Source organism: Phacochoerus africanus, chromosome 16 (genome assembly GCF_016906955.1).
Source record: "Phacochoerus africanus isolate WHEZ1 chromosome 16, ROS_Pafr_v1, whole genome shotgun sequence".
Lineage (NCBI taxonomy): Eukaryota > Metazoa > Chordata > Mammalia > Artiodactyla > Suidae > Phacochoerus > Phacochoerus africanus.
The window spans coordinates 1,737,940-1,764,837 of NC_062559.1; the positions used below are offsets into that span (position 1 = coordinate 1,737,940).

Below are 26,898 nucleotides of genomic sequence, written 5' to 3' on the forward strand. Positions count from 1 at the left end.
GATACAAAATCAATACATAAAACTCCGTTGCGTTTCTGTATACTAGCAATGAATAATTGGAAATTGATTTGAAAACTGGTGTCATTTACATACAGTAGAATCAGCAATATGAAATGCTTAAAAATATGTGAGACCTAAATGCTGAAAACTAAGAGACACTATTGAGAAAACTTAAGAAATGTAAGAAATGGAGAGAGATGCTGTGTTCATAATTAGAAGACGGTACTATTAAGATGTCAGTTCTCCCCACATTGATCTGTGTAGTCAACACAATCTCAGTCAAAATACCAGTATTTTTTTTTTTTAAAGAATTTGGAAAGCTGATCTAAAATTTATGTGGGCATTCAAAGGACTTAGACTAGCCAGGCCAACTTTGAAAGAGAGCTAGACTGGAGGACTGTCTCCCTGACTCAGGGATTATTTTACGGCAATAGAGATTGAGACTGTGTTGGATCCGCACAGAGACAGAGCAACTCACTAGAGTAGAGAGTCCAGGAATATATCCAATCATGTCGTCAATTTATTTTTCGTGAGGTGCAAAGGCAATTTGGTGGAAATAGGCTATTCTTTTCAACAGATGGTATTGGAGTAATTGGATGATTATAGGGGAAAATGAATTTCAGTCCACACCTGGCACCATATACAAATAGTGATCCGAAAGAATCATAGACCCAAATGTAAATTCTAAAACCAAGACTTGTAGAAGAAAACATAAGAGAAAGTCTGACACTGGGCCAGACTGTAATTTCTTAGATAAGGCAGCTAAAGCATGAGCTGTTAAGCAAATGTTGATGAATTGGATTTCATCAAGAAATTTCTTTCTTTGAAAGATACTGTTAAGAAGATGAAAGGCAGTCCCCAGAGCGGGAGAAAATGTCTGCAGTTCATACACCTGCCAAAGGACTTGTGTTCAGAGTATAAAGAACTTGCCAAACCGAGTAAGAAAGCACACCACCCAGTGAAATAGTGGATAGCAGATTTGAAGAGACATCTTAGCAAAGAAGATGTAAATGGATGGCGTATAAGTTCCTGAAAAGATGTTCACGTTGAAACTGACAGCCCTGACGGCCCGAACGCAGCCAGAACGCAGATGGAGACTCCATGCCACGTGCCGGGACTTGAACCCAGCCAAAGCCCAGATTGGGAGTTGAAGACACGGTTTTAAATGAGAATCCCTCACCCTGTGTCTGGACTCCCTGAGGTTCGGGTTCTTCATGTCTCCGCGCAGAAGGAATTCAGCGAGAGACAAAGTGATGGGCACGAGGCAGATTTATTAGGATAGGACGCTTGTGAGAGGCGCAAGCGGGCAGGCACGGACGCTCGGCCCTGAGGATGCCCTGAGGATCCCGTGGGCGGCAGTTTTATCCTCCAAGAGGAGTGGGGGTCGGAAAGGGCCGCCTCTTCCTTTCTGGGAGTCGCAGCGCCTCCTTAGCATCGGGTCAGGTGTGTATTCAAATCAGCTGAGAGGCGGTCCTCAGACTCCTGCCCTGGGTCTGAATCTGAATGCAGCCCTCCTCCCATCCCCGACCCCCGTGACCCGAGGCAGTTCTCCGACCTCCACCAGCGAAGCAAGCCTGCCTTGTGCTGATGGCTCTCCTGAACCGCCAGTGGGCTCCTAGCATGCCCCAGGTTTCCCTGTTTAGCTGTGATCCCCTTTTGAGACTTCTCCAACCACCTGTGCCTGCTCCGTCCCTATCAATATCGTTATTCGTTGGGGAAGTGCACATTAAAACGGTAGAGACATACCACTGCACAGCTGTTACAGTGGCTGAAACTGAAAAGTCTGCCTGTAGTACCATTTTTTTTGTGTGTGTGTGTGTCAAAATGCAGATGAAATTTGAACTCACCTGTTAGGAATGTAAAGTTATACGCCCATTTTGGAAAACTTGTTGGCAGTTTTGTAAAACGTTAAACGTACACCTGCTACATGACCCAGACCTTGCACGCCCATGTGTGTACTCAAAAGAAGCAAAAGCCTGTGTCCACATGAAGACTTGTTTCCAACAGCTTTCGTTGCGAGAGCCACAACCCATATAGCAGTTTGCAGGTGGATGGATGCAGTTTAATAACTGGATGTGATCTGCTACCAAGGGACGGACGACTGATACTGCCACCATATTGAAGAATCTCAGCATAGTTGTGCTGGTGATGGAAGCCAATAGAGAATTCTAGAAAATGCAGTCTTTTGTCAAGTGCGGAATCTGGTGGATGTGGTACGGGGTGGGGTGGGGAGTGGCGGGAGGCAGTGATTTTGAAATGGTTTGAGGGAGCTTGGGGATGATGGATGCAGTCGTCTGGCTGATGGCGGCATAACGCAAGTTTTGTGAATTTGTACACTTTGTGTCGTTTGTGTCAATTGTAACGCAATACACTTGTTACAGATTGATATTTTTTACTTTTCATGTATGTCAGTGATTTTCTGCAAAGTGAACGTGGGTGCTCCCGAAGTGTGGTAGTTTGGTACAGGAGCTAATTGGCGCCGTGGGCTCGTAGCCTCTGGGGATGTGAGTGTTATTTAAAAGCAAAAAGCCATTAAGGGCTTATTCTGTGGCAGGCGTGCTGATGGTCGGCCATGCATTATTTCACCTAATTCCCAGCACCCCCTGCAGACACGGTCCTCAGCCTCAGGTATCGATCAAGAACCTGTGACTTAGAAACTGTGTCACGTGGAAGTGCAGACGGGGCTCGAACCCAGGTCTTTCTGAAGCTCCTGTGTGTGCATTTGCCCACCCTCCTGTGTCCTCTTCCTGGTTATTGACGTGATGCAACAATTGGCTATATTCATAACCCCTTTGAATGAAGAAAAGGGTTAAGATGTTTTGCATCTTTTTAAAAAAATTTTTAAATTTTTTTAGGGCTGGAAAGTATTTTAGAACAATTTTTATTTTTCAAAGGGCACATTAAAGCTTTTCCCCTGCAAGACATGAAGACATTGTTTTCGGAAGTATTTTGTAGAACATTTTATTTCCTGCTGAGATTATTATATTGTAAAATGCATTCAGTCTGTCTAAATTTTTGAATAAGAAACTGTAAATTGATTTTTTAATTACATCACCTTACCTACTAAAGGGAGTGAATCTCTCTCGGTAACCTGTACAAGTGCTGCATTCATCTTTTGCTTGTTTGTTTGCCCTGCTGCTCCAAAGAGGATGTCAGGCAGTGGTGAAGTATATCTTAGTTTATAACCAAAGCAGGTGGGGACTGGTTTACTTTGGTTCCCAGAGAGCCCCTCCTCTCCCCATGCTGGCTCCATGTCTGTCCGGAATGGAAGTTCTGTGAGGGCAGAGGTTTGTGTTGTGTTCATTACTGGGTTTCCATTGCCTGCGACAGTGCCTTGGAAATAAGGGTGTTAGAAGTCTCTCCGTTGCCTGTTTTCAGAAGCATTGGATTATAATTGCATTGTAGTACATTGAATTTATACTTAACGTAATTTTTATCTTTGGTTCTTGATTTTCTAAATTTTAATGAAGATTATAGCTGTCAGTTTTAAGGTTTAGTGTTTTACCTATAAAAAATAAGTTGTTGGGAGTTCCCGTCGTGGCGCAGTGGTTAACGAATCCGACTAGGAACCATGAGGTTGCGGGTTCGGTCCCTGCCCTTGCTCAGTGGGTTAACGATCCGGCGTTGCCGTGAGCTGTGGTGTAGGTTGCAGACGCGGCTCGGATCCCATGTTGCTGTGGCTCTGGCGTAGGCCGGTGGCTACAGCTCCGATTGGACCCCTAGCCTGGGAACCTCCATATGCTGCGGGAGCGGCCCAAGAAATAGCAACAACAACAACAACAACAACAACAACAAAAAAAGACAAAAGACAAAAAAAAAATAAGTTGTTGGGCCAGATATTGTCCCATGACATATCTAAAGTTCTGTCATTAAAAAAAAAATCTAATGTTATTATTATCTAAGTTGCTTTATATTGTGATTTTATGAGTGCAAAATGTGCCAAAAAGGGAAAAGGTGATGTGAACTTGCCTTTCTTTTGTACTTTTTCTTTCTCACTTGGAATTACTTACTTAAAAAAAAACTTCCAGAGTTCCTTGGTCACTGGGGGTGGGGGGTGGGGGGGTGGTTAAGGATCTGGCATTGTCACTGCTGTGGCTCAGGTTCAGTCCCAGGCCCAGAAACTTCCACATGCTGCAGATGTGGCCAAAAAAAAACTTCTATGATGTAGTGTTTTTTAAAAATTCCAGGAATTAGTGCAGCTACCCGTGGGCTTTGCACTCTTGGCAGGTTTTATATGACCAGCCTCTGTCATGCTGGGGGATTGCTGTGAAGAGTAAATGAGTTTGTATAATATCTGTAAATCACTTAGAATAGTGCTTGGTGCATAAGGGCTCAATAAATGCTAATTATTACTTTTAGGTTTTTATGAGGCTTAAACTAAACAAGATTATACATGTAAGATGTTTAGTAGAGTATCTGGCATTTATTAAGTGCTCAGTAAATGCTCTTGGCTCTAATTTAAATATTCAGGTGCCAATATGTCTGAAGAGGCTGTGTCTTTGGTCTCTGCATATGTCATATCTCTAGTGAATTTTAGGGCATGAGGAAAAACCATTAGGTTCTATATTGGCTTTTCCCAATAGAGTACGAGTTACAAAGTTTCCTGGTGGCCTAGTGGTTAAGGACCTGGCATTGTTTATTAGGCCTCTCTTCAAGTTTCTGATTATTTTTTATCACCAGAAAGTATAGATCTTTGATTAATATCACCATTTAGCACAGCAGTTTTCTCTGACAAGGCTTGTCAATATCTAACCCATTTTTCTTTTATTGTCATCCTCCTTATAGGTTTGTGGAACCTTGCCTCTCTCTTTTCCAATCTTTGTTTATTTGTATTGATGCCCTTTGCCTTTTTCTTTCTGGAATCAGAAGGTTTTGCCGGCCTGAAAAAGGTATGTAAATTATGTTTTGGAATTGAATTTCTTAAATTCAGAAGTAAGTATCATTCACGATGAACTACAAAAAGTAGGCTTAAACAACCACTTTACTGGATGTAAAAAGTCTAATGAATAATAACAACGTCTTGCTCATTTTGCTGTTTTCACTGTAGCACCAGTGATGCTACGTACGGAGTTGTTTTACGCGTCCGCGGGGAGGACGTCCTCTTTTGACTTTGAACACTTTTGTGGTGTGCGCAGAGTTGGTGCAGCGTCTTTTGTAGAATGAATACACCTGATACAATAGCTCTTATTCCTTTCTTAAGCTGTCTCATTTAAAGCAGGACGTGAAATTTTAAAAACCTTAAAATACCTCTTGATGAAAAATTATTGTGCATGTCTAGCGTTGAGAGGAGAGGGCGTGCAGTAAGGCTCTACCGGGCAGTCACGTCCCCACATGCTGTGACCTGCTGCTCTTAGGTGAAGGTGGGAGGCTGAGACCTGGGCAGAACCGGAGACTCTGCCAGAGCATCTTAAACAGCTATCAGACATAACGTTATCAATGGTGATAACTCCCCCTGTCCGTGAGTATAACATTTTAAAGTGAAGGGGACAGCGTTTCCATTTATAGCTTCTATAGCTCTTTGCTATAAAGGTTTGGAATATGATGCAAAGATTTCAGTGGGTAATACTTTTTGGGTGACTTTTAAACTCGAGAAAAGCCGTTGTCGTGTTACGGTTTATAGACACATTACACCTTTAAAATTTTTTGTTAGGACCGTTCACATTCATATTCATACTGTGACAGTAATGGAGTGAAATTTAATGTGATCAAATCGTCTAAGAACCGCATATGTACAATTGCAGAACCAGGACTAAAACCCAGGTGCTGCTTCTCACCTTCCCAAGGTGTGCATGTTTTCACCTGTCAGCACTATGGAGGGCACAGTTAAAGCCAGCAAGAGAGGGGACGTGGCCACGGACGAGGGTCGAGGGTGGAGGAGAAGAGGACTGTGACCGGCAGGCTGGCAGCGGGAGGAGCAAGGAAGGCTCCGCGTGGTGCCCCAGTGTAGGAGGCAAAGGGCGGTGCCCTGGGGGCTGAGAGAGAGCTCAGGGGACTGGAACCTAAGACACTGCAACAAAGAGGGGTCGGAAAGAAGGAGCTCAGAAGAAACGACACCACTGGAGACACTTGAGAGAGTGGTTTCTGTGGGATTTTGGAGCCTTTTGCTGGACATTCATTCATTTGACAGTTTTACTAGGCACTTGGTGGATGCAGGGGCTTGCTGGATGCAGAACCAGACAGACAGGGCTCTTGCCTTCAAGGGATGAACAGAGGGAGTCCTTAGAGGTGCAGACATAGCCTGTGGTGGAGGAAGTCCCGTCCACGCTGCTCTGGAGAGGTGTCTTGGTTTGCCCGGGGATCGGGGGAGGCATCACAGGAGGAGTTGGCGTGCACCTGAGCTGAGCCTTGAGTACACGTTCCAGGCTTGAGCGAGGACCCAGCCTCTGACTGAACTGACGGAGTCCTGCTGCTTAGCTGTGGTGTGGAGGAGGGATCGTCGGTCGGGACCACATCCTTCGGCCTGAGAGTTTGTTTTTTTTGGTTTTTTTTCTTGTCTTTTTGCCTTTTCTTGGGCCGCTCCCGCGGCATATGGAGGTTCCCGGGCCAGGGGTCGAATCGGAGCTGCAGCTGCCAGCCTACGCCAGAGCCACAGCAACGCAGGATCCGAGCCGCGTCTGTGACCTACACCACAGCTCACGGCAACGCCGGAACCCTGACCCACTGAGCAAGGGCAGGGATCGAACCCTCAACCTCATGGTTCCTAGTCGGATTTGTTAACCACTGTGCCACGACGGGAACTCCTGGTCTGAGAGTTTGTAACTTACGCTGTAGACAGCAGGGAATCAGCAAAGGATTTTTGAAAAGTTTTGCATCTCCTATTTGATTTAAGCATGTTCAGAGATAAATACACATGTCAGAATTTCAACCTATGTCACCAGGGAAAGGAGTCCATGCCACACAAGGCCAAAGACGGCTCTGTAGAGATCCTGCCCTCTTGGCTCAGTCAGATGCCTGGCTCCCTCAACAGAGCATCTCAGCGTATGGCACTAAAATTGCCTCGTGACACTGGGTTTATGTATACAGGGTTCCCATCTTCCCATCTCTCTTTCATGTGTGCAAAAGCAACTGCTAGAGCTCAGTGTTACATATATTTTCATATTTGGTATAAAAGGTGTGCTACCTAGGTGATGCTTTTTATTCAAATCCAGTTATTAGATTATTTTTAAAGCCGTGTGCAATATGGGCAAACTCCTTTGCCTCGAAACTGTTTCCTCCCGTGTTGTGCACTAACCAGCTAGAACTTGGCTAAGTCTGTTGGAGCAGAGGGTCCATCATCTCTAGAATTAAAAACAACTGACACAAAAACCCAGTGATGATAAGTTCCTGCTCTCCAGTTCCCCGTATAGACTGAGGTCAAAGGGGAGAATCAGCTTAAAGGGAGCGGTAGGAAGATAAGTCAGGATATTTCGCACCTGCAGTGCCACAGTTCTTCCCTCTCTGTTTTTTTACCTCTGGTCTCTTTATACATGATTCAAAGAACGCCTCTTCTAAGAACGTCTCTGACTGTGGTGGTTTCCTCGCCATCCCTCAACGTCATCAGCTACGTGTCACAGTCTCGGAGGGGCCCGATGTGTGGCAGACATGACCACTCTGGTTGATTCCCAGACACAGCGAAGGATTGAAAGAGACGGGAGGGAAGGCCGGGCTCAGGAGGGTTGCTGTTTACGAGACGCTGGTGGCTGGGGGACGAGTGGTGGTTGTGGCAACCGAAAGGAAGTGTTTGGGTGTTAATGCCGCCAGGGGAAGGAGGGAGATGGGGCCGTGGCTTCAAGGAGGAGAGGTAGGATCATTCGGCTGTAGGCATGCTGAGCAGAAGGGCCAGTGGGAGAGAGCGCGCAAGTGCCAAGGGGAGGAGACCTGCCTCCAGTGTCAGGCCGCCTGGCCAGTTATGTCATCTAAGCCTCAGGTCTGCTTTCCTTCAGACAGGTGTGGTAACGGTAGGTACCTCACCCTTCCATCAGGAGGACTCAGTGCCAGGCAGTCGTTTGCATAGAGTGTGTCACCCAGGCTCCAGCTAAGTGAAGGTTAGCTCTCGTTGCCACCGTCTGAGAGCTTAGTGCCTTTGACTGCTAAGGGGTCTAGAAGCATCACTGTTACTTGGATAGAGCATTAGAAAGCTGCTAAATACAGTAGGATCGGCTCTTCATTGTTTACACAGTATTAACTTCAGCAGGTTTCAGGTTCGAGATTATTTTTCCCAGTTTGAAATGACGTGTACTGAAGCAAAAATCAAACCCACCCAAATGCAGACCCTACTAGAAACGTTTAGAGGGCTTTAAAATCCAGTAGTCGTGGCGTGTTATCTTACAATAGTCACAATTTTCAGCTTTAAAATCGTTTACATGGGAGGTACAAGGGTTATTATTAGTATTATTAGTATTGGCTGCACCCATGGCATGTGGAAATTCCCAGGCCAGGGACTGAACCCGAGCCATAGCTGTAACCAGAGAGTGACACCACCGGATCCTTAAGCTGCTGAGCCACCAGGGAACCCTGCAAGGGTTATTATTAGCGTTGTGTGCTTGTCTAAGTGTGTTAGGTGCGTGTTGGAGCCTTTCCGTGTTACAGCTCTCTGTTCTACAGGAAAACTTGGCATTGACTTGCAAAGTTCAGAACAGTGTCGGGTAAGCTCTGGAGTGCTTTTCCATGGAGCTGTGGGCTGCGTCACAGCCAGGACCTCTGTGGCTCTGATGCAGCATGTGGGTCCCTGCCATCTTTGCCACACCTGGCTGGCAAGTGTGCGTGTGTGTTGCATCCCTTAAAACCCTTTGCCCATTGGTTGCATCTGACACATCAGCTTACAAGGTGACATTGAGGAGGGTTTAGACAACACTTCTCCTGGGTAGACTCAGCACAATTACTTGAGTAATGGCAAACTTGTCATATGGTTAAATCACATTTCCTTTTCTTCCCTTTGGCCACCCTCCTGGTGCTGTTTTACTATGTCTAAGTCTGGTGGAGCCCCTCCATGGCATATGGCCCCACCGAACTCCCCTTGGTTCCCCTGGGCAATCGATTTTAAAACAGGCTCTTGCATATTGTGCCGAGATGCGGAAATTGGCCACTAGCAACGGCGGATGCAGAGCTTGAATTGAAAATCAAATTAAGCAGAATTCTCTACTTAGTTTTTAATTAAACCACTATGTTAATTCAAACAGGACACTTTAGGCCCGGGGGGTTGGCCGTGTCCTTTTAAGGGCCTTGAACGGCCTCTCCCCTCCCTCCCTCCTCACCTTGGCGCGTGTTTCTTTGTATTAGGCCATCTCCTCACTGCTCCCGTTCTCCGAAATTCTCCAGGGTAGGAGAATGTGAGTTGTCTTCATAACGCAAGGGGTTTTTGGTTTTGTTTTGTAAGAAGGTAACTTTTTTTTTGCAATTCCAACTTCCTGTTAGCAGTTAAATATCTATCTCATTGAGGTTATTTTGCTGTCCCCTATATCTTGTATTAAGCATTGCCTGTGTTCCTGTGTGTTTGAACCTAACCCAGCACTTACATCTTAGGTTTCAACTCTGATGAAGAGGTCGCATCTATCTGCTGGGGTTTATTCATGTTTTTTGGTAGAGATGTTTTTTCCCCAGTTTTTATCTTGACCACTCGCTCGGTCATCCACCCAAGTTCGAGTTCCCCGGGTTAGACAGCCCTCCTGTTCCTCTCACATCTCAGATCCGCTCTGCGAGGGTCTCCCCGCGCTGCTCCGAGAAACCTCTCGATTATCTGGGGGTGATGCCAGAAGGTGTTTTATTATTGCGTAACGAATTCTGAAACCTCTGGCCAAGGTTTAAATAAGAGTTAGGAATGTATTTGTTTCATCGTGTATCTTAACATCTTACTTCAAATTAAAATATTAAGAGGAAAAAAATATCATGAGGAAAAAATTCAACAACTTAATGAAAGCAGAGAAAAAAAAATCTTCAGGGACAGATTATTTCATAAAGCAGAGCTGCTTCTGGGGGTGACTGTATACCGTGCCTCCCATTAATGCTTATCTTTGATTTGAAGTCATGGCATAAAATTTAACATAAGTGACAGCAACATCCTGACCAATTACCTAAGCCATCCAGACATCCCCGAATGGCCAGAACCTAGCACGCGGTCGGTGGGATTAAGAGGTTAACTCCTGTAACTTCAAACGAAGTGCTTGATAATAAAAGCAGAAAGTACAGAATTTGGGGTAACTTCCTTTCTTAATTAATGAGCCTGGCCAGGTGGAAGCGGCGCGCGGAGCGCCGAGCTCGGAAGGTCTGTGAAGCCGAGCCCCGCGACCGCACAGCGCAGGAGGAACAGAGATCGCTTTAATATGTTTCTATCCTGTGTCACAGTTTGAAATTGTCCTGGTTTACGTCCCTTTTGGCAAACTTACATAAAAGTGACCCTGTACTGTATTTTATGACCAGATGACTTTTCCCCAGTGGCTAATTTGGATCAGGCCTCCGTCTTAAAGAGACACAGAAATGAGTAGGAAGTCCCGCTCGGGTCTCAGGGAGCCTTCATTGCATTCTTTCATTATTTTTGCTCGTTTTTGCCACTGATCATCCATAAATTTGTTGGAAACGAGTGATTAAGGAAGTGCTGCTTAGTGTTAGTGGCACATGCACATATTTGGCTTGGTTTTTGTGGGTGAGAGGAAATCACATACAAAAAAGGAAATTCCTGCTGGGCCCTTTCAAGGAAATTTACCTTGGGGCTTGTTTTGATCTTGGTGTTTATACAGAAAATGGAGTCATATCTCACTAACTATTGTTATGTGTTAATTTGATTTTCCCAACACCTTCAAGAAAAAAAAATCATTCAGCCATTTCTTAACAGAATCCCTCTACCCCACCTTCAATTGGGAAGACTCAATTTTTCCTGTAGAAACAACGTGGATAAAAATGATTATTTTTCAAACATTCGATTCTGGAGGGGTTTTTATACTCGAGGGTCCTGTTGGAATTGTGACTGTACAGTAAAAGGCATGGTTCTACTACCACAAACCGGACGTTTCAGACGTTGAAGCCTGACCTATGGGATCTCAGAGAAAGACACATAAAAGTATTATTCTCAGGGAAAGGGTACATTTATTTCACTTAAAAATTATTCAACCGAATAAGGATTTTGAATTGAAAATCATTTAGTTAATGAAATGACATTAATTTTTTCACTATTCCTAGTATAGTTGCAGGTTGGAGGCAACTAAATTATAACTTTAGTACAAAGTTATCGTTGAACTTTGGTTATTGGCTATTGTTCAACAGCAGCTATGTTTTTAAAACATCACTGAGTTCCCTCATACTTTGTAAGGCACGATACTTTGAACCAGGCCATCGTATAGCACTTTCATCTTTCCATCTGTCAGAAAAGGAGCGATTTCTCCCACAGGGCTGGATTGACTCGTTACTTGCGTCATAGGGTAGTGGCAAAACCATCAGCGTTGGCGTTCAGAAGACTCGGGCTTCACTCCTGACCCTTCTCTTTACTGACCTGGGACTTGAGGCATGGTTCTGGTGTCCACACCTGTAAAATGGGCTGCAGGGCTTGCCTTGTCCGTGGGTTGCTTCCTCTGATCTGTTTGTAAAGCACCAAGATACATTCAAAGCAGCAGTTGTCGTTGGGTGCTGAAGTGCACCAGCGCTGCAGGTCGGTAGTGAAACACCCAGGAGATTTGTGTGAGGTCACTTTTTATTTGTAATAGCAAAACTCCCTAAGAGTTTATAGTGGCATCAACATAGCTTAATTTATTTACTTTTTAAAATAGAAGTGGATTTATCTTGCGGCAGTAGAGGTGGTAGAAAATGGGTCTTGTGTTTAATAGGTAACTGTGTTTCAAACTTTATTTTATATGATGATTCTATTACTAACGCATGTCTCCTGATTGTTAGAGGAAGAGAAGTTTTGGTAAAGAGGAAATAAAAAATCTCCAGGTTCAGATTTTAAAATAGTTATACTTTTTCTTAAACTGGCCCTAATAATGCTAGTATCCATAAAACAATTTTATAGGAATAATCATTGCCATCAATTAGAGTTTCGTTTCTAAAGCTTTTAGGAGAATTGAGCTGCCCACCCTTGGTTGGAGTGAGCTTTATTTGAGAGTAAAATTAAATGTCAGATTTAACGCTGACTAGAGAGCTTCTTACACGATTCTGATCCATATACAGGCCTATGGGATAAGAGCTCACCCAAGAGGCTAGAGCTTGGATTGTTAAAACCTTGTATTTATTTGACATTTAAACTCATATTTATTTGTCTATAAAATCATGTATTCATTACGTCACAGTGTTATCTTCTGCTCCCAATGAAACAACTGCCAGTCTGTAGCTGGAACTTGGCACATTCCTTTGCAGATCCTTTATTTGGCCGTTGGTACCAGAAGTGAAAGTCGCGTATTGACACATCAAAGGCAATAGGATGGCTTGATAGTTTTGACATCAGTTGATATTTTAGGTTGTAGCGTATCTACTTTTCTTTAAAAAGTAAATCCTTAATAGTCATACTACTTAAAAATTTACTGGTTTGTGTACTTTCTGTTAAGGAAGGGAAATTCTTATCTGGAAAGACACGTTCTTACTGTTCTAGAGTGAGTCTTAATCCAGTTGAACTGTTAAAAACACAAAATATGAGGTTGTGGGTTTGATCCCTGGCCTCGCTCAGTGGGTTAAGGATCCGGTGTTGCCGTGAGCTGTGGTGTATGTAGGTCGCAGACTCCGCTCGGATCCCGTGTTGCTGTGGCTGTGGTGTAGGCTGGCGGCTACAGCTCTGATTCGACCCCAAGCCTGGGAACCTCCATATGCTGAAGCAAGCGGCCCTAGAAAAGGCAAAAAGATAAAAAAAAATTCTTTTTGAAGTATCAGAAAGACTTATCTGATCTCTTAATGATTTTTTGCTTCCTTCTTAAGTGCCTGGAATTAGATATTTCTGATTTATTTCTAAGAAGAGATTTAATGAAGCACTCTGTGTTGTAGTAATAAGTACTTAGTGTATTTTGTAACTTAAATATGCTTTGATTCAGTATTCTGAATAAAATTTCTCTTCCTGAGTTATCTTAGTTCAGGCTCCATCATTTCTTACGTGGATTGTTACACCACTGTCCATCTGTGTTTTCTGCGTCTAGTTTCATTCCTACACAAAGTAACCTCCACACTGCCTTCCTTCATTATTTTATTAATAATGCTCTGTCTGTAACTCAGCTCCATCAAATCTCCAAGGTCAAAAGCCAAATGGGCACAACAGAACTTCAACGGTAACTGAAAAAATACGCAGACTTGTTTTACACACACACACACACACACACACACTCACACACACACACACACCCAGCCTTAGCTCTGGTAGAGGTTTGGAGTTAGGGTTTAATATTACTACCTGTATTGTTAGGAAACCCCAAGTCAAGAGATCAGCATAAATTTTTTTTAAAGTATTATGTATTATTTTATTATTTTAATCTCGTATAATATTTGAACCTAATGTATAGTTAAGTAAATTTTAATTTAAAGTGGTTTGTATAAATATATAATTAATGCTGCTTTTAGAAAGTTAATTTAGGCTCATAAATTTCTGAGCTAGTTCAATTTATAACATGGGCTATTTAATTGCCCTTTTTTTTGGTCTCTGTAGGGCTGCACCCACAGCAGCATATGGAGGGTCCCAAGCTAAGGATCAAATCGGAGCCGTAGCCGGCAGCCTACACCACAGCCACAGCAACACAGGATCTGAGCTGTGTCTATGACCTACACCACGGCTCATGGCAACGCCGGATCCTTGACCCACGGAGCGAGACCAGGGATCGAACCCGCAACCTCACGGTTCCCAGTCGGATTTGTTTCCGCTGCGCCACGACAGGAACTCCTCATTTGGGATATTCTTTACCCTTTTTCCAGACCTGAGAGACTTTGTGGTCCCTGCTTCAATCGGCTTGGATTCGTCGACAAGTATGGGCACAGGCTTTTCCTTTGCTCTCCGCTTCAGCTTTGGAGCTGTTCTGGCCTCTTGTGGCCTCAATGTTGTTTAAAGAAGATCTCTTCCAATGTAGTGTTCAAAAATTTCTTCTCAGGATTCCAAGATGACCTCTACAAATGTCCAAGCCCTTCCTGAATGAATCTGTGTCCCAGCATCAATGTTTATAATTTCCCTGTGTCTTATTTGGCTTGCCTGCAGCATGCTCACGAGGCTGATGATTTGGCTGATTCTCCTGTGTATCTTGCCTTCTATCGGCTTTTCATTAATATTTTAGTTCTAGTTTAAACAAGTTTAGAGAAAGCCAATTAACCCCGCATTGTATTTTATATCATTCCTAATTACCTGTCAACATTTGTACTTGGATTATTGTGTAATTATAATTAGTGTGTACATATATTTTATGTCCTTCTTACGTTAATAATTTATTTTGTGTACATAAATTTTCTGGTGCCAGGAGAAATTGTCCAAGACTTGGAAATGGGCAAAGGCGATCCTGGGTGCCCTGTCAGTGGAGTCCTGGGCATCGTCCACTGGACACTGGGGATTATTTGATCTTACGGGGTGTGTACCTTTGGCAGTTTTTTTGTTGACTGGCTATGTTCTATCTCCTTAGGGTTAGCATTAACTTGGAGGAAACTGAGAGCAATGCAAAGGAACTTTAATGGAAATATAATCGAGGAGTTCCCATCTGGCTCAGTGGTTAACAAACCTCACTAGGAACCATGAGGTTGCGGGTTCGATCCCTGGCCTCGCTCAGTGGGTTAAGGATCTGGCGTTGCAGTGAGCTGTGGTGTAGGGTGCAGATGCTGCTCAGGTCCTGCATTGCCCTGGCTGTGGTGCAGGCCAGCGGCTACAGCTCTGATTCGATCCCTAGCCTGGGAACCTCCATGTGCCACGGGAGTGGCCCTAGAAAAGACAAAAAAAAATATATATATATATATATATATATAATCGATATCTTCCCTACACAAGAGATAGGCCCCCCAAATGCTTTATTGTCTCACAGGATATTACCCAGTTTTCCATCTATTAGCAAATTGACTTTAATTTTTCCAGTTACCTCAGTATATCTGTGTTCTTCAGATTCTCCTTTGTCCTGGTTTTAAGAGAAATAAAACCGTTAGCTAAAGGATGTAAAGAACAGAAAGACCAGGGGGCTCGGAGAGGAGCCGTCCTCAGCGGGCAGCTAGAGCTGCGCTCGGGGTCCGGGAGTGGAGAGTCGGTAAACACAAGGGCCCCCCAAGGCACCCAGACCCGCTCCTGCCTGTCTGCATCCACTCTCTAGATGCACTGTTCCCGGACGCAGGCGATGATAAGGAAGAAAGCAGGATACCAACTCTTGTGTTATGTACGGGGCGGAGACTCAGGACGCCCAGACATTTGGGAGAAGCCGACATTGTGGCGAGGGATCAGTTTTGATGTACTACTTAGAGGTCATGACAGAAAGATTTCAGAGCGATCTGAAACTATTTCATCTGGCATTGTAGGCTTTTTTGTGGCAGAAGGAATTAAGGACATCTCGTCCTCCATATTGCCAGAAATAAAAGCCCTACTGAGTCATTCTGATTAGAAAAAAAATCAAGTTCTGGCAGTTTCCGGGATATTTCTACTAGATTTTGAGACGAGCTAACTCTAATTTCAACAGATTTGGCTGGAGCTTTGAAGATGGAACACTCACAATTGTGTTTTAGGGGACTCGTTTCATCCCAGTGCAGAAGGTAGATAAGGACAGTCTGGAAGGCACACTGTGTGCTGTTTTCTATTGGTTAAAATGTGGGAATGAGAACATAGCAAACTGAATCCAGCCATCTACACAGACGATCACCACCAAACCTTTTTATTTCCGCTCTCGAGGTTGCTTTAACCTTAGAAAACCTGTGACTGTGATCCAGATTAGGAGAGTGAGAGAAAACAAGCAAGCGAGCCCCTCCAGAGAGGCAAGAACAGATCCACGAGCTGAGGAACCATCACGATTACAACGCAGGCCAAGGACTAAAGGGAGCCTTCTTAGCCTGAGAGGGGATATCTGTCCTAAGCCTACAACTGACGTTGTTTTACTAGCACAGTGTTAAAAGGATTTACTTTAGAATCGGGATGCCGCATCGAGTACTCTCACTTCTTGCAATAGACAGCACTGCAGTCAAGTTCTCTACAGCACCGTTAGACGAGAAAAAAAGGAACAGTTGAAGGGAACAGATGAAATGGTTACGATTAACAGATGATACTGTCTCTTGAAAAAAATACTGTAGAATCTAAAGGGTTTTTTTTTCCCTTTTTATGGCCTCGCCTGCAGCATATGGAAGTTCCTGCGCTAGGGGTTGAGTTGGAGCTGCAGCTGCCTGCTTACACCACAGCAACAGCAACACAGATCCAAGCCACATCTGCCCACCATGCCAGATCCATAACCCACTGAGCGAGGCCAGGGGTTGAATCCTCATCCTCAAGGACACTGTTAGGTTCCTAACCCTCTGAGCCACAACAGAAACTCTTCTAAAGATAAATTTTTATTCAAATTAAAAAATTTGGCAAGGAAGCGCTATATAGGATTAATCATTGAAAATCAATAAAAAAGCAACAAACAGAAAAATCTAATTAAAAATACATTGTATAATAGCAAGACAGCCTACTACGGTATGTTGAAATAAACCCAACAAATGATTTTAAAAATCTCACTGGGAGTTTCTGCTCTGGTGCAATGGGTTACGAATCTGACTGTAGCGGCTCAGGTTGCTGCAGAGGTGTGGGTTTGATCCCTTGCCCAGTGCAGTGGGATAAAAACTCCACTGTTCGAATTCCCATTATGGCACAGTGGTTAATGAATCCGACTGGGAACCATGAGGTTGTGGGTTCGATCCCTGGCCTCGCTCAGTGGGTTAAGGATCTGGCATTGCCGTGAGCTGTGGTGTTGGTCGCGGACTCAGCTTGGATCCCGCGTTGCTGTGGCTCTGGCGTAGGCCGGAGGCTATGGCTCCAATTAGACCCCTAGCCTGGGAACCTCCATATGCCTCGGGAGCGGCCCTAGAAAAGGCAAAAAGACAAAAACAAAAAACAACAACAAAACTCTACTGTTGCTGCAGCTGCAGTGTAGGTTGCAGCTGTGGCTCAAATTCAGTGCCTGCCCTGGAAACTTCCATGTGTTTCAGGTGCAGCCATTTAAAAAACAAAAATCTTGCCAGTGGATGTGGCCCTGAAAAGACAAAAAGAGACAAAAAAGGGGGGGGGGAGTTCCAGTCGTGGTACAGCGGAAACGAATCTGAGTAGGAGCCATGAGCTTGCGGGTTTGATCCCTGGCCTCGCTCAGGGTTAAGGATCTGGTGTTGCCGTGAGCTGTGGTGTAGGTCGCAGATGCAGCTCGGATCTGGCGTTGCTGTGGCTCTGGTGTAGGCTGGTAGCTATAGCTTCGATTAGACCCCTATCCTGGGAACCTCCATATGCCATGGATGCGGCCCTGAAAAAAGACAAAAAAAGACAAATAAATAAATAAAATCTTATTGATATAATATATGGAAACAAAAAATCTTATTAAAAAGCCTTAGCTAAATGGATAGGTATTCTATGTTTATGATTATTTGGATGTTAAAAATACCAGTTTTCAAATTAATTTTTAGAGTCAGTGCACTTCTAATAAAATTTCCAAGAGGTTATGTTATGGCCTGTGACAAGGAGATAGTAAAATTCTTATGGATGATCAGAGAGCCAGGAATAGCCAAAGCAGTTCTGAAGAACGTGGTGTTGGAACTTGACTCTGTCAAACAGTAAAAAAGGAACGAAGGACTTGAATAGACATTTCTTTGAAGAAGATATGCAAATGGCCAATGAGCTTGTGAAAAGACTCTAATATCAAGAGTCTTTAGGGAAATGCAAATCAAAGCCACAAGAAGCCATTAGAATGGCTGTTAGAAAAACAAAACAGAAACAGAGAAAATAACAGATATTGGTGAGGATATTGAAGAACTGGAACTCTTGTGCCCTGTTGGTTGGAATGTGAAATGGTAAAACCATTGTGGAAAACAGTATAGTGATCGCTAAAAAAATTAAAAGCAGAATTACCGCATGATCCAGAAATTCCACTGCTAGGTATGTACACAGAAGAATGGAAAGCAAGGAATCCACAGGTATTTACACACTCATTTTTGTGGCAGGATTATTTATGTATGTAAGTACGTATGTATTTTTTGCTTTTTAGGGCCGCACCCACAGCATATGGAGGTTCTAGGCTAGGAGTTGAATTGGAGCTACGGCTGCTGACCTGTACGTCAGCCATGGCAGTGCTGGATCTGAGCCATGTCTGTGACCTACACTGCAGCTCGTGGTCGTGCCGGATCCCCTTACCCACTGAGTGAGGCCAGGGATCGAACCTGCATCCTCATAGATACTAATCAGATTCCTTTCTGCTGTGCCACGGTGGGATCTCTGTGGGATTATTTATAGTAGCCAAAGGTGGGAACAACCCAAAATTCCATCATTGGATTAATAGATAAATAAAATGTGGTGTGACCATATGGAATTTTTTTTTTTGGCTGCACCCATGGCATGCAGCAGTTCCCAGGCCAGGGACTGAACCTACACCACACGGCGCCCTGAGCCATAGCCATGACAACGCCAGATCCTTAACCCACTGCACCATCGGGGAGCTCCTGGAATATTATTTAGCCTTAACAAGGAAGGAAATTCTGACATGCCACAACATGGATCAACCTTGAGAGCATTTTTCTGAGTGAAGTTAAGTCAGACACAAGACCTATGCTGTTTGATTCCACTGATAGGAGATTCCTAGTATATTCAAATTCACAGAGACAGAAAGGAGTTAGTGCATGTCCAGGGCCGGGGGAGAGATGGGAGTTACTGTTTAATGGGTGTAGAGTTTAAGGTGGAGAATATGAGAAGTTCTAGAGGTGGGTGGTGGCGATGGTTGCACAACTGTGTAGATGAACTTAATGCCACAGAACAATACACTTAAAATGGTTAAAACAGTCACTTTTATGTTATATATATATATATGTTACCATTACCAAAAGAGAGGAAATAAATGACGAACACAGCAGTTCAAATTGGTGGATGACATTGGACAGGTTGGCGAGGCAGGTGTGATGGCTGGGAGGGCTCCCTGGGCTGCCGGGTGCACAGTGGTTGTGATGTTCCTTTAGGTTGAGTGGTGCGTCCACAGGTATTTGATAGACATACAGAGCTAAACAGGGTGTAGACAGACAGACCTCAGAGATAGTGCGTGTTTGCCTCCAGACCACTGCAGTAAAATGAATACTGCAATACAGTAAGCCACCCAGGTTTTTGGGTTTCCCAGTACATGTGAAAGTTATAGTTTTACTATACTGTAGCCTATTAAATGTGCAATAGCCTTGTGTCTGAAAAAAAAAAAAAAAAACAAGCAGGAGGAATAGCTTTGTAAAGCAAGTCAATGCCAAGTTTGCTGCATTGATTGACTCTTCCTTTCATGAACCATTTCTCTGTAGTGCTGTTGGGCAGCATTTTACCCAGAGCAGAACTGCTTTCAAAATTGGACTCCATCCTCTCAAATCCTGCTGCGCCTTATCAACTAAGTTTACACAATATTCTATTTTTTTTATTTTTATTTTTTATTTTTTGTCTTTTTAGCTATTTCTTGGGCCACTCCCACGGCATATGGAGATTCCCAGGCTAGGGGTTGAATCGGAGCTGTAGCCACCGGCCTATGCCAGAGCCACAGCAACGTGGGATCCGAGCCACGTCTGCAACCTACACCACAGCTCACGGCAACGCCGGATCGTTAACCCACTGAGCAGGGGCAGGGACCGAACCCGCAACCTCATGGTTCCCAGTCGGATTCGTTAACCACTGCGCCACGACGGGAACTCCTACACAATATTCTAAATCCCACTGTCAGGTCAGCCATCGTCACAGATCTTCACCAGGAGTAGATTCCATCTCGAGAAACCACATTCTTTGCTCATCCTTATATGAGAAGCCCCTCCTTTTCTGTGAAAGTTGATTGTGAGATTGCCACAGTTTCGTCCCATCTTTTGTTCTTGTTTTCTTGCTTTCTCTGCCACATCTGCAGTTCCTTCCTCCAGGGAAGCCTTGAGCCTCTCCAAGTCATCCGTGAGGGTTGGAATCAGCTTCTTCCACCTCCTACTAATGTTGATATTTTGACCTCTCCCCATGAATCGTGAATGTTCTTAATTGCATTTAGAATGGCAAATCCTTTCTAGAGGGTTTTGAATTGACTTTGCTCAGATCCATTAGAGGAATCACTGTCTATGGCAGCTATAGTCTTATGAAATGTGTTTCTTAATCACTGTCTATGGCAGCTGTGGTCTTATGAATGTGTTTCTTAAATCTTAAAGATTTGAAAGTCAAAATTACTCCTTGATCCATGGGCTGCAGAATGGAAGTTGTGTTCAGGTGTGAAAACAACCTTCATCTCATTGTCCATCTCCACTGGAGCTCTTGGGTGACCAGGTGTATTGTCAAGGAGCAGTAATTTTTTTTTTTTTCTTTTTAGGGCCACATCCTGCAGCATATGGAAGTTCCCAGGCTAGGGGTTGAATCAGAACTACAGTTGTTGGCCTGCGCCACAGCCATAGCAGTGCCAGATCTGAGCCGCATCTGAGACCTACACCACAGCTCACGGTGACGCTGGATCCTTAACCCACTGAGCGAGGCCAGGGATGGAACCTGCGTCTTCATGGATGCTAGTCACGTTTGTTAACCACTGAGCCACGATGGGTTTATAACTAAAGAAATATTAGAACAGAATTAGAAGAAAAGACCCTTCAAGTTTATAACTAAAGAAATATTAGAACAGAATTAGAAGAAAAGACCCTTCCTGGCTCATCATTAAAGTATTTTGATGTGGTTCAGTGTACTGAAAAATATTTTTTCCCCAAATTTAGAATTATGTGTAAACCTTTTGATGCAAAGTTCATGTAGTGTTTTTACAATTCAGTTCTTTCATTTACATGTTGGAAACTTTACTTATTGTATTAATTTATTTACTTGCAATTGGAGGATTTTGTTCAGTATCATAAAAATTCCTGCCCATAAATTTCAATACAGTGAACATTGGAGTTCAGTGAAGTAGCAATGTTGGTATTATTATTTTAACTTATCCTAAATACTTTCTTTTTGTCACGTTTTTGTAACTTGAGAATTTTAGAGTTTTCATTTTTCTGTTGTGTGTTATTGTATTAAATATATATATATGACTGTAGAACACACTGATGTTAAGAAACGTTTCATAGAGCTTAACAGTGCTTTCTAGAAAAGCTCTTTGCGTTGACTGGGGGCCAGACCTCTTTTTGTCTGTGCTTTTGATGATTACTTGGGGAGCAAAGGGGAAGCGTCTGACACTCTCTAGGGACGCCTGTGTGTCGTTTTTCTGGGTTTAAGTGAGTAACACCTGCCTTTACTTTCTGTTCTCTGTTGGTGCTTCTGTTGCTCTTTCCCAGATGACTGCATGCATGTTTGGCGCAGCCTTGGTGTCATGCTGAACAAACCTTATCTTAATGTTACTAAGAGACCCTTTTTGTTAAATGGAAACAATAGCTTGATATTTATTTGAAATGTTCCTTGAATGTAGAAATTTTTCCCAGGCTTTCCTGATGGGTGGAGACCTAGTATATAAAGTGGTGTTTACCTACTTCCCAAGAGGTCAGGATGTCCATGCAAAATCTTGTTTAAATGTTCATCACCATAGAAACATATCAGCTTCTCGGTAGAGCTTTTGTAAATATATTGTGATTTTCACTTCATTGATGTCCAGTACAGAGTATTTAATGTATGATTGGCTAGCACAGAAATTTCAAGAAGCAATTCTATCACAACTGTTTTAGTGTCTTCGACTTTACTCATCCGGTGCTTATTAACGTCTAAGGAAATCTCCGAGTCTCCATGTGTTTATTAGCCATTATCAGCTTGTTTAATCTAACTTAAACTGTTGCAATGTTGAAATAGTTGTAATTTTCCAAATAATACTGGTATGAAACTAATGTAATTAATTATCTAGTTTACTCTCCTTTAAAACAATGTGATGCTTCCTTGACAGAAAGAAAGTATTTTATTTTGATGGTGCTTTTTTTTTTTTACTAGTACAGGAGTGCTTCTTACACTCTGATTTTACTAAATGGGATGGAGTTTCATTAAAGTAACTTCGGTTTCTGTTTTGGGGGAGGGGTTAAAACAAGTATTCATACAAGGGATGAAAAGGTTACGAAGTTGAGGAGATCCTGGCACAATACGGCAGAGCATAAGCATTCAGAATTGTATGACGCTGTGTGTCATACAGCTGTCGATGACAAGTCGTTCTTACAGTTCTGCGATCTTTATTCAGGAGGCTTTTTTCACTTTTTAAGATGAACAGTGGGGACCTTCGACGACGACGACAGTGTTTTGCCACTTTGCTGTTGGCAGGGAATTTCAGTAGGTATTCTGACATCTGGCGCATCTTTTAGCTCAGCGTACGCAAGAATGGAGTTGGTAGGGACCTTCCCCTTGGGGCTTCCTAGCTCCTGATCCTGACTCTTAATGGAAAAATGAGCAGTAGGCGTATTTTTTTTGCTTATATGCTGCCCTGCTGGTGATTAATGGTAGCGATAAAAGCTCTCACAATGCTTTTCATGACTTTGAAGACAGAACCACATACAAAAGTTTAAAAATCTCACACATCACATGCCACAAAGCCTGTACTCGTTAGGCTTTGTAATATTTTATTTCTCTCAAGAAAGGTAGTGATAGCAGTTTATCTGTTCCGATGCTCACATGAACCAGTCGGTGCTAAGTTAACACATGAAGTCTCTCATCACTCACGTTCCCATCGCCCCTCTTCTCTGTTCTAAAGTTGTTGGAGGTAAAAAATCTGCCACACTGCATTTAATGAACAGATTTTATGTTTTTCTATTGGTTTTGCCTCAGCTCATAAATGTGACATTGACTTCAAGTTGGGCTGATTTTGTCCCATTTAGTCACAAAGAGAGAATAAAATTAACGAAAGGGAAACAATTGTCCTAGCCTCCGACTGGATTAAGTCAGAATAAAAGTTATTTCTAGCTACTTAAATTATTTTCAATAGTTCATAAATCAGTATAATCACATTCCATAATTTTGATGACTTTCTGTGTGACAGCCTTTTATGTAATATTCCCAGTTTACTCTTTTTTATTTTGATTGAGAGCCTGTTTCTTTTTATGAGCTATTTTCTATTTCAAAAGAAATGTCGATCAATTTGAAATAAGTTTTGAAGAGTTCATATGCTTTGAGTACAGAGTATTTTTGGTTGAATGTTTCTTAAGCATATGAGGGTACATTTTGGACATTTCTTCTTGATATTATTTATATATTTATGATGGAAGAGCATCTTCTTGAAATAATATAGCGTGTTTCTTTTTTTTTTTTTGGTCTTTTTGCTATTTCTTTGGGCCGCTCCTGCGGCATATGGAGGTTCCCAGGCTAGGGGTCCAATCGGAGCTGTAGCCGCTGGCCTACGCCAGAGCCACAGCAACGTGGGATCAGAGCCGCGTCTGCAACCTACACCACAGCTCACGGCAACGCCGGATCGTTAACCCACTGAGCAAGGGCGGGGACCGAACCCGCAACCTCATGGTTCCTAGTCGGATTCCTTAACCACTGCGCCACGATGGGAACTCTGCGTGTTTCTTTTTTGAAAGACTGTTCGCATGTAATTTTTGATCCCATAAGGTATTCGTTTGAGGGACTTAGTTTGTAAGTATATATGGAGAGATAGGTGGGTATTTATCCTTATTGTCACTTTTAGACTGGGTCATACTTAGGTTGCATTTTGAATACTAATTTTTCTCAATGAGAGGGTGTTCTTTTTCTTTGCATATATAGAAGGGAGTGGTTTTTTATAACGATTTTTGTTTTTTCCATTAGAGCTGGTTTACAGTGTTCTCTCAGTTTTCTGCTGTATAGCAAGGTGACCCAGTCACACGTACATGTGTACATTCTTTTTTCTCACATGGTCATGCCCCATCGTAAGTGACTAGATATAGTTTCCAGTGCTACACAGCAGGATCTCATTGCTTATCCATTCCAGAGCAAACTGGAATGGATAAGCATCTACGAACCCCAAATTCCCAATCCATCCCACTCCCTCCCCCTCCCCCTTGGCAACCACAAGTCTCTTCTCCAAGTGCATGATTCTCTTTTCTGTGGAAAGGTTCATGTGTGGTGTATATTAGATTCCAGAAATAAGTGATATCAAATGGTATTTGTCTCTCTCTTTCTGACTTACTCCGCTCAGTGTGAGAGTCTCTCGTTCCATCCATGTTGCTGCAGATGGCATTCTTTTGTTCTTTTTTATGAGGATGGAGTAATTTTTGGATGTAGTAGTAGACTTCCTCTTTTTGACATGAATGCTACTTAAAACTCAGTGAGAGGGAGCTGTGGCATGTCGAATGAGGAGGTTACTTTAACCAAAGTGATGTTGAAAGAATTTCACATCAAGGGTAAATTTAGGAAAGTGATCAGAAAGTACTTGAGTGTACAGAGGGTACTTACATCAGCTTTCGCTGATGTAATGATCAATATGGTAACTGCTAACCATGTGTGGCTGTATCAGTTAAAAACAACTAAAGTTCTGGAGTTCCCGTCGTGGCTCAGTGGTTAACGAATCTGATTAGGAACCATGAGGTTGCCGCTTCGATCCCTGCCCTTGCTCAGTGGGTTAAGGATCCGGCATTGCCATGAGCTGTGCTGTAGGTTGCAGACGTGGTTCAGGTCCCGCGTTGCTGTGGCTCTGGTGTAGGCCGGTGACTACAGCTCTGATTCGACCCCTAGCCTGGGAACCTCCATATGCCATGGGAGCGGCCCCAGAAATGGCAAAAAGACAAAAAACAAAAAACAAACAAAAAACAAAACAAAATCCAAAAAACTGGAGTTCAGTAAAATAAAAAATCGGTTCTTCTGTCCAGTAGAAGAACATAATCTGGCTACTAGCTATCTTATTGGATAGCACAGAGTAGAGCATTTCTATATCACAGAAATATCTCTTGGACAGTGCTGTTCTATGCTATTGAATCATAAGTCATTCGTTTTCTTTCCTCTGTAATTATTTTGCACACTATCTAGACAGCAGAAGAAAGAGCAAAGCCCAACTTTAAGGATATACTTGCTGGTTAGAGAATGGTGCTAATAAGATTTGATTTTTATTATTTGCTACTGCATGAATGCATCCATTTCCCAGTTGCTGGCCTGTACCTGTGTTAGAAGAGGCAGGATCAGATTTGCCTTTCGAGCTCACATTCACATGCTATGTAGGCAGCAGGTTGGAGAGAGACAGGAGGGAGGTTGTAGGACTGCTTGCCAGGAGACTGAGTCGTTGTCCAGGCCAGACAGACGTGGTGGCCGTAGAAAGGGAAGTGGATGAATTGGAGTTGCAGTGACACAGGTGAATCCAAAGGGCTTGGTGTTTGACTGGCCTGGGGCCCAAGGTGTGTGTGTGTGTGTGTGTTTTGAGGAGGGGCAGGTGCAGCAGGAAAAGAGGCAGCGAGGAGGTTTCCAGTGTCTGGAAGAAAGAGCAGAGTGGGTAATGGTGCCATTTATTGAGAAGGAGCAGGTTTAGGGGATGAAATAATGTACTTGATTTTATTTTATTATTATTATTATTTTTGGTCTTTTTTGCCTTTTTCTTGGGCCGTTCCCATGGCACATGGGGAGGTTCCCAGGCTTGGGGTTCAATCGGAACTGTAGCCACCAGCCTACGCCACAGCCACAGCAACTCGGGATCTGAGCCGCATCGGCAACCTACACCACAGCTCACAGCAATGCCAGATCCTTAACCCACTGAGCAAGGCTAGGGATTGAACCCGCAACCTCATGGTTCCTAGTCGGATTCGTTAACCACTGCGCCACAATGGGAACTCCTGTACTTGATTTTTGAATTCAGCCTCAGGTACCTGTGAGGTAGCTAAAGGGAGGTGGCCCCTGGGATGTGTGGACCTCGGCTTTGGTGTTGGATTTGGACTAAAGGTATCAACCTGAGAGCTGCTGGCCACGTGAAGAGACAGGACCACCCAAGGGAAGAAGGAGCAGTCCACCTGCGGGACATCTTCATCCCCCAGATGAAGGGACGGAGGGGCCACTTTGGGCTGGTCCTTGGGAATTGACAAGCCCCTTAGTAAATCTGCCGATGCTCATGTTTGCGAAGCACGGACACAGCTAGTGAAAGGACCAACATCTAAGATCGAGCCGTGGGAGGAAAGGGAGCTGAGCTATTTCCCGTTATAGAAGGAAGGGACTGTGAGTAGAGGCCGAGAAACTGAGGGACGTGCAGGCGTCCCTTCCTGAGGGAGAGGCGCGGGCCGCGGTAGTGTACGTACCTGGGGCATGAGATTGGGAGCAAGGCGAAGGGAGAACACTTACAAATCTTTGCGGGGTTGTGGGTAGCCAGAGGTCAGGACGACGATTGCCAGGTAACACTGAAGGCCGGCTTTGGAATGCAGTAGCGACACGTTCTCGTGATTTTAAAAATTTCTTTAGCAGTGCTGAGAATTCGGAGTGATCGTTCATGTGGAATTAAGCTGGTCTGGTGGAAATGAAAGGAACCAGGAATAGTAGACTATTACTGTACTGTATTGAAATATGCTGGTTCACGGTAGGGTTTGGACAGATGAAACCAGACTGATGGGAGGGGGCGGGAGGATCAAGGGAGGGGGGGTGCCAAGGACGAGGATGCAGAGCTGGGCTGAAGGACGGCAGGGTCGAAGGACACTAGCAGGTGCGGAGCGAGGAGCAGCTTCCCAGCGTGAGGTCGCCGAGGTGGGCCTGGGAGGCGAGGGGGTCTGCTCCGTCCCTGTGTGGGCAGCCGCAGTGGGTTGGAGGCCGGGGTCGTTGTGAATATGGCACTTCGGGTGCAGGGGCTGCGGTAAGTTCTTGGGAGTTGGGTGCTCGTGTCATCAGGAAGGATGGGGTTGTTTCCTCTAGGTCTGTGCACGGTAGGTGGCAGAGACGGG

General features: G+C 43.8%; 1 protein-coding gene across 6 annotated transcripts in view; it reads left to right on the forward strand.

The window, feature by feature from the left end:
• LMBR1 (limb development membrane protein 1) overlaps window positions 1-26,898 on the forward strand; it is a 135,517-nt gene that overhangs the window by 48,032 nt on the left and 60,587 nt on the right. For 5 of the 6 annotated variants that reach the window (XM_047763915.1, XM_047763916.1, XM_047763913.1 and 2 more), the window contains one exon: window positions 4,786-4,889. The exons of the other annotated variant lie outside the window; for it this stretch is intronic. In XM_047763915.1, the coding sequence (XP_047619871.1) occupies window positions 4,786-4,889 (104 nt within the window). The remainder of the gene's footprint in view (window positions 1-4,785; window positions 4,890-26,898) is intronic. 6 annotated transcript variants of the gene reach the window in all.